Source organism: Sus scrofa, chromosome 17 (genome assembly GCF_000003025.6).
Source record: "Sus scrofa isolate TJ Tabasco breed Duroc chromosome 17, Sscrofa11.1, whole genome shotgun sequence".
Classification (NCBI taxonomy): Eukaryota; Metazoa; Chordata; class Mammalia; order Artiodactyla; family Suidae; genus Sus; species Sus scrofa.
The window spans coordinates 26,710,972-26,719,242 of NC_010459.5; the positions used below are offsets into that span (position 1 = coordinate 26,710,972).

Here is an 8,271-nt window from a genome sequence, read left to right on the forward strand (position 1 = left end):
CCCTCCCTCCCTCTCCCTCCCTTTCTCCTTGTGACCTCACTGTGTGCCATGTGATTTCCAAGACTTGTAAGTAATAACCCTTGTCTCTTTCAAAGTTTCCTGATGATTATTGCTAAGGTATCTTGCAATCATAATAAGAACAGTAAGGGCTGGTCTAGCCATGTGGGTGGATGTATTTTCACCTCTCTTGGATAGACACACAGATGTAACTTGGAAAGATACATCTTTCTTGGATAGATACACATGCTGGGTCATATGGTAAATGTGTTTAACGTTTTAGAAACTGCTAAATGGTGGTTTTCCATTTTCCATTCCCACTGGCATTATCTGAGGGTTCCAGTTTCTCCACACTCGCAAACACCTGATATTGTTGACCTGTTTTCTTGAGTATGCTCTCCACAAGTATTTTCTTGAGTCGTGTCGCTAGTGTGTTAGGATATAGGCTTGGCTGTTGTAACACAGAACAAAAACAACAGTGGCTTAAACAGGAGAGCTGGCATGGAGGGCAATTCTTCCAGAGCTGCACGGAGAGAGAAGCCGTGGTGACAGGGCCCAGTGTTGAGTTTCCACCCTGTTGCTCCACCATATCTGGGACACATGCTGTGTTCTCATGACCCAGTGTGGCTGACCACTACGTCCACACTCCAGCCAGCAGGGACCAAGGCCCACCTCTTCTTCACTTTAGGACACAATCCAGAAGGTGCCATGTCACTTCCACATACATCTGCTGGCTACACCTGGTGACATGGCTGTTGCTAGCTTCAAGGAGGACTGGGAAATAGCTTTCTTCTAGGCAACTGTCTTTCTGGCTTAATACTGTTTACATCTCCAGTTGTCTTCGTCTTCATTTGCCTTGCTCACTGATTTTCAGATCAATCTTTGATAATTTTATGTTCCATTAGCATTTCTTTTGCAATAGCTCAGATTTCTTACATATCAGTTTTTTAATTTCTTAAAATTTTTGAACCTTCAAGTAAATAAGAGCCCCAAGGTGCTTAAAAAAAATTTTTTAGGGGCCACACTTATGGCATATGGAAGTTACCAGGCTAGAAGTCAAATCAGAGCGGCAGCTGCCAACCCACTCCACAGTCACAGCCCCAGCAGATCCGAACCATGACTGCAACCTATGCCTCAGCTAGCAGCAACAGCAGATCCTTAACCCACCGAGTGAGACCAAGGATCGAACTTGCATCCTCATGGACACTAGTCGGGTTAGTCTCCACTGAGTCACAATGGGAACTCCCTAACATTTTTTGCTTAGGTAAATATTCAGAAATAAAAAGACATCAGTTCCAAAATAGTTGAGAAATTTTTTTTTCTTTTGTCTTTTCAGGGCCACACCTACAGCATACGGAGGTTCCCAGGCTAGGGGTCTAATTGGAGCTACAGCTGCAGGCCTATGCCAGAGCCACAGCAACTCAGGATCCGAGCCGAGTCTACAATCCACACCACAGCTCACGGCAACACCGGATCCTTAACTCACTGAGAGAGGCCAGGGATCAAACCGGCAACCTCATGGTTCCTAGTCGGATCCCTTAACCACTGAGCCATGATGGGAACTCCAATTTATTAATTTTTAGTAACTGAAATGCTTTGTTTTAATAGAAATGGTTTGGCAAGTGGGAAAAGTCTCATATTCCAATCTCCAATAAAGTATAATAATGTGTAAGGGGGTTTTTTTTTATTATTAAAAAAAATTTTAAATACCAAAGCAGTTATCCTTGGCGTAGAATTTGCAGCTCTTATCAAAAAGTCATGCATGGAGTTCCCGTCGTGGCGCAGTGGTTAACGAATCCGACTAGGAACCATGAGGTTGCAGGTTCGGTCCCTGCCCTTGCTCAGTGGGTTAACGATCCGGCGTTGCCGTGAGCTGTGGTGTAGGTTGCAGACGTGGCTTGGATCCCGCGTTGCTGTGGCTCTGGCGTAGGCCGGTGGCTACAGCTCCGATTGGACCCCTAGCCTGGGAACCTCCATATGCCATGGGAGCAGCCCAAAGAAATAGCAAAAAAAAAAAAAAAGTCATGCAGCAGTTTAGCCAGCAGGGGGAGCCTGGAGTCTTTTCTAAATTACCTGCGCCAGCCAGGGATCGGTTTAGGCCTTAAAAATGTTCTGAAAACGTGGCCAAACCTGTCATGTTTCACAAAATAATTCCTCTATCACAGACATACAAACTTGCCAAGCATTTGAGGGTTTCTTCTCTACAACCCGCAATGATGGATACCAAATTAAGTGGTGTTTCTATATTTGAAAATGAAAAAAAAAAAAAAAAAAAAAAGCTGTTGACTAGGACAGAAATGACGAAGAAAAGGATAAATTAGCTAATGTCCAACAGATTGAAATAATGTTAGCTTTGAAGGCCAATGAAGTCAATACAGAATTAAATTGAGAACCATGGTGGTCAGAGGCCATGTCCTGGGGAATAAAAGAACCATCCACTGAAAACCAAATTTTCCTCAGAGCCAGACGCATCTCTTCGGAAGACCTAAACCCTTAAAAGGTTCTTCCTTCCCCAAATCCCAATGTGAAATTCAAACTAAAAACAGTGCAAATATACACAAAATTTCACGGAACTGTTCCCCTGACTTGTGCACTTTACAATATGACTCAACAGAAGACAAATGAAACACAGAAGACATATGCTGAAATTAAGGTTACTTTGTCTCTAGTGTCCTTCTAACCCAGCCCAATTCTCATTGAAATAAACAAAAACATAATAATTAAAACATAATGAATATAAACTATCTTCATCAATACACTCTTAACTTACTTAGAGACTGCAATAGCTTTAACTTGTATTTTTCCATCAGGCAGGGTAATAGGCTTCGTGTACTTAAATGTATTATTTTCGCCATAACCAATTTTCTTTAGGAATTCAGGTTTGCTGCCATCCAGGGTATAATAGATGTTGACATCTGGGGTGTCTGAAAAACCCAAAACAGGATAACTGGAATTAACACTAAAGTAGCAAGCCTCTGACTAATGGATATGGGTCAGTTGTTCAATGAGTTTTATTAAAAATATACCTATAGCAATGAATGGCAATAACTAATGATAAGTTGAGTTCTTTCTCTGTGCCAGGCACTGTGCTTTACAGGAATTACCTCATTCTATCTACACAACCTTATGAGATGATGCGTCCTATTTTATAGCCACTTTATAGATGAGGAAAGTGAAGCCCAGAGACTTGTTCAATAACAGCAGAGTTGTTATTATGGGAAGCTGGATCCATAGCCCATGCTCTTTAACTGCCCTGGTATTTTGTCTCTCCAACAGAGCACTGATATGACTCAAGCAGGGGTGAACTTTAAATCCACAATACCTACTTAAAAAACAAGCTAATTTTTCTTTTTTGAGCACTGCTTAAGAAATGCTTTTATTATATTTCATTTGGACTTGGCAAATGATTCCTGCACTTCTAGGGAAAAAGGTAAAGGCAGTAAATTCATGATTCAAAAGGTCAAAAAGGATATTCAATTAAAACTCTCTCTCCCACCCCTGACAGCAGCTATCCAAAGGCAACCAATAATATTGACTATCCTTCCAAAAATATTTTACACCTATAAAAGCATACACGTACATATTCTTATTTCCTCCTCGTTTTTAATTTGTAAATGGTGGCATGTCCTACCCTGTTCCACACATTTGTCTTCTCATTTAACAAAATATCTTGGATATTGTCCTATACTGTTACCTAAAAAGCATCCCATTCTCTGTTACGGCTGCATCATATTCTGTCTACAGCTGAATCATGGCAAACAGCCAATCCCTACAGATGAACATCTAAAGTGTTTTCTTTTCCCTTTCTTCTTTCCTTTTTCTTTAACTATTATAAGCTAAAGAACTCCTGTAAAGAGTTCTTTTTATAAGTATATCTGTAAAATATGAACTAGTCCTGTTGAGTCAAAAGCTATATGTATTTGTGATTTTGCTTAACACTGTCAGACTTCCCTCCATGGATGATGAGACAATTTACACCGTTACCAGAAAAGCATGGAAATGCCCATTCACCCACATTCACCCACAATCTCAGCCATAGCGTGTGTAATCGGTTTTTCTTCCCCCCGCCTTTTTTTTTTTTGTCTTTTTAGGGCCACAGGTGTGGCATATGGGCAAGGGATCAAATCAGAGCTGTGGCCTCCAGCCGACACCACAGCCATAGCTACAGCAATGCTGGATTCAAGCCAAGTCTGCAATCTACACCGTAGCTCATGGCAACACCAGATCCTTAACCCATTGAACCTGCATCCTCATGGATACTACTCAGGTTCATTACCACTGAGTCACAATGGGAACTCCCCTTTTTCTTTTATTTTTGCCAATATTTTTTTACATGTTCCTAGGGTTGAAAAAAAAAAAAGTCTCTCATCATTTTAACTTACCTTTCTTACATTTTGAGTAAGATTTACTCATCCGTTTGACAAGTATTTATCAGGTACCTATTACGTGCCAGTCACCATTCTAGACACTGGAGATACACCAGTGACCAAAGTCCTTGCTCTTATAGAGCTTTTAGGAAAAACACACAAACAGTAAACAAACAATTACATAAAATCTGTTGAGTGGTGATTAAATGCAACGGAGTAAATAAAAGAGAGGATAAAGTGTGCTCAGCAAGTAGGTGAAGGCCTGAGTCAGAGCATATTCTCACGTTTAAAAGATGTTTACATTTCCTTTCCTATAAGATGTCCTTTCACATCCTTTGTCCACTTTTCTACTGGGTTATTATTATTATTGTCACTGAATCACAGAACTTTTTATTTATTAGAAACCTTGGATGCCTTAACATTCATATCATTCCTCAATAACCACTCAACTTCTCCTGAGGGTCATGGCACATGTGCTAAAATTTGTATTTTGGTTTGAGAATTGTTTAAAATAATATCAGCTTTTAAGATAAAGAGAGACACAGTATAATGTAATATATTCTTAGTTGGAACTCTCAGTCTGGGAAGTCCAAGTGTCATACCATCAACAGAGATAAACATTTATATGCATATCAGTGATTAAAATATATAACTGGAGTCTCAAAGTCATTTTTTTTATTGAAGTATAGTTAATTTACAATGTTGTGTTAGCTTCAAGTGTACAGCAAAGTGACCGTCATATACACCAATCTTTTCCAGATTCTTCTCCATTATAGGTGATAATGAGTATAGTTCCCTGTGCCATACAGCAGGTCCTTGTTGTTTATCTATTTTATATATGGTAGAATGCATACATTAATCCAAAATTTCTGATTTATATCCCCCGTTCTTCCCAGTATCCCCTTTGGTAACCATAAGTTTGTTTCCTATGTCTGGGAGTCTTTTTCTGTTTTATAAATAAGTTCATTTGTATGATTTTTTTTTAAGATTCCACATATAAGGTGTTACATGATGTTTGTCTTTGTCTGACTTATTTCACTCAATATGATAATCTCTAGGTCCATCTATGTAGTGCCAAACAGAGTCTGTTTTAAATAAGAATTTGTTTGTGTTCTATCTATAGAACTTTTTCTTCTCCTTATATTAATCGTGTGGGGTGTGTGTGTGTGTGCATTCCTGGCATTAATAGGAATATATTCACTGCTTTATTTCTGCAAAAATAGCTAAGATTTATTCTGGCACTACCATGTGCCAGAAATTGTGCACTTCACATCAAATATCAATTCATTTAATCTTTTTTTTTTTTTTTTTTTTTTGTCTTTTGTTGTTGTTGTTGCTATTTCTTGGGCCGCTCCCGCGGCAGATGGAGGTTCCCAGGCCAGGGGTTGAATCGGAGCTGTAGTCACCGGCCTACGCCAGAGCCACAGCAACGCGGGATCCGAGCCGCGTCTGCAACCTACACCACAGCTCACGGCAACGCCGGATCGTTAACCCACTGAGCAAGGGCAGGGACCGAACCTGCAACCTCATGGTTCCTAGTCGGATTCGTTAACCACTGCGCCACGACGGGAACTCCCATTTAATCTTTTTTTCAATGGCTCTAAATGGTAGATGATATTGTCACTGTCTTAGAATGAGGAAGGGGAGACTCAGAAAGGCTAAGCAAAGTGCTGAAGGTCACTAGCTGTCAAAGCCAAGATTCACTCTCCAATCTGCCAGAGTGGAAAGCCTGTGTTGGTAGGTCAAACCTGTCATTCCAGGAAAAATACTGAGACTCCTGGGAAAGACTGGGGGAGCACCAGGACATCCTATCCTGGCTAAAGTGAGGCAAGGCATTGCTGCAACTATGTACCTACACAAATGGAAGGCTGTTCAGAGCCATCCGTTTTATGCTATATAAATACCACACTATAAACCACCATAATTTCAAATTTTGGAAATTTTACAAACTTCGCAAGATCCTGACTACAGAAAGCATGTAAAGAAATCAGTCAACAACCAGATGAAGATAAAGAATATGGCAATGCTATTTGCAACAATTTCAAGCACATTTGATTCTTACCTGATTTCATTTCCAAAAGTGTATTGTTATCAATTTCATGGTTGGCTTTTCCGGGCTGAGGCACCCTCAGTGGTATGATTTGAGGAACACACACTGAACCAGCAGTCATTTTCCCTCCTTACATTTCAAAAAAAAAAGTGGATGAAACAAAATTCCAATAAATTCCTGTATCGGAACACAAAAACTGGAGAGAAGTACCTCATCCAAATACAGTAAAACTAGCAAAAACTAAAGAGAATACTGTTAATATACCATCTACAAATATTATTTTTAATTGAAGGGATTATTGTTTCAGCTGTATTTTTGCTGTTGAGATCTTGTGTGGGGTTTTGATTGTCTAAATATTTATCCCACTTCTGGGGGAAAAGTATGAATGTATGGGATGGGGAATAGAATTATTTTAAATGGGCAAATTAAATGAATGCATTGGAGCAGATGAACTGACTTCACTGATGAACTGACATAAGCAACCCTGCATCATCACAATCCTCTCCTGTCTCTTATGAGTATGCCACCTCTCTTGGCTACAGGGCAAGTCAGCACATAAGAAGCACAGAAATAGCTGTGTACGTGGCATGAAATGCTAATTTAGAGCCAGCTCTCTGGGGACAGCTCCAGGTTCAAACCCCTATGGTTGTCACCAATTCGATCTTGCATATGAAATTTGCCAAGACATTTCAGAAGAACAACAGCCGGAAGAAAATGGGCATGGATATAAAAAGTGAGCAAGAAACACAAAAGGCTCCTGCTCCATCTACTGTATTTATAAATAATTAAGTATGAGAATGGAAGCCTTAGTGATCTTTTCCCTGGGAGTCAGGGAGGTTCATAATTTTTAATGCCTAAAGGATTCATGAAAAAAAAAAAAAACACCACACCTTAATGCAGCAACCATTTACATCTCAGAAGGTCTGTTCAAATTTCAATGATAATAGATGCACAGGTTTACTTAATAAAAACCTATATAAAAACTAAATTTTTATAGTGTATTTCTTGCAACCCCTGCTATTATTTACAATTTGTCAAGTACTTACATAATCTTATCAATTTGTGATTAGGCATTTAAGCTATTGCTAGTTTCTCTTTAGTTTTGGTTTTTGCTATTCTAAATAATGTTGCTCTGAAAATCTCTGTGCTTTGAGGATTGTCAGAGACTGTAACCCAAAGGTGAGATAATTAAATTCAAGCAGGGAATTTAACGCCTGGTTGGATAATTCCAGGTCGGAGGCTAGGAACGTAAATTGCAGATTCAGATAGTAGAGCAAAAATACCCTTCCAGAAAGGTGGCTGGGCTCTGGAGATTACCCATCCTCACATTTTCATCTAAGTGAGAGGCAATTGAAATTAAAATTGTTTACAATTAGCTCAAAATAAAAGCAGCTACGGAGGGAATAATTCGCGCGGCGACTAGGAGCTGCCCTTGGAAGGCCGACAGTGGGCAGGCCAGTGGGCCCCGAGCGTAGGGGATCAAGAAATAAACCGATCCGTTAGGCCCAAATGGCAGTGTGGCGTCAACAACATTCCCCACCCCCATCCCTGCATCCAGACTGCCCCTCACCGCCGGGATCTGGAACCCCGTCTGATCCCCATCCCCGCCCTTCAGATGCAGTCAAGGACACTCGCTACCTCTCAGCTGGAGTGAGGGATGCAATCCTCCTCCTCCTCCTCTGACCACCGGGAACCGATTGGGACCCCCCGAGGTACCTCCGCCGCCCCCAGGCAGACAGCCCACAGCTCAACGCCCTTCGCCCTCTCCTTCACTGCAGTCCGGGTTACCACAGACGCTGCGAGTCGCGCCCCGCCCACTGACAGCTGGGCCGGTGATTGGCGGGAACTCGGCTTCCT

At 40.9% G+C, this 8,271-nt stretch overlaps 1 protein-coding gene across 18 annotated transcripts in view; it reads right to left on the minus strand.

The window, feature by feature from the left end:
• DZANK1 (double zinc ribbon and ankyrin repeat domains 1) overlaps positions 1–8,237 on the minus strand; it is a 68,050-nt gene extending 59,813 nt beyond the window's left edge. For 7 of the 18 annotated variants that reach the window (XR_002340111.1, XR_002340110.1, XR_002340109.1 and 4 more), the window contains exons 1-3: positions 8,053–8,223; positions 6,427–6,543; positions 2,768–2,921 (exon numbers count right to left, since the gene is read on the minus strand). Coding sequence is in view for 9 of the 18 variants with exons in the window: in XM_021078190.1 (XP_020933849.1) it covers positions 2,768–2,921; positions 6,427–6,535 (263 nt within the window). In the remaining 9 variants the exon portion in view is untranslated. Of the gene's footprint in view, positions 1–2,767; positions 2,922–6,426; positions 6,550–8,052 lie in introns of those variants that run through there. The other 11 variants (XR_002340104.1, XR_002340103.1, XM_021078188.1 and 8 more) reach the window with 6 other exon arrangements.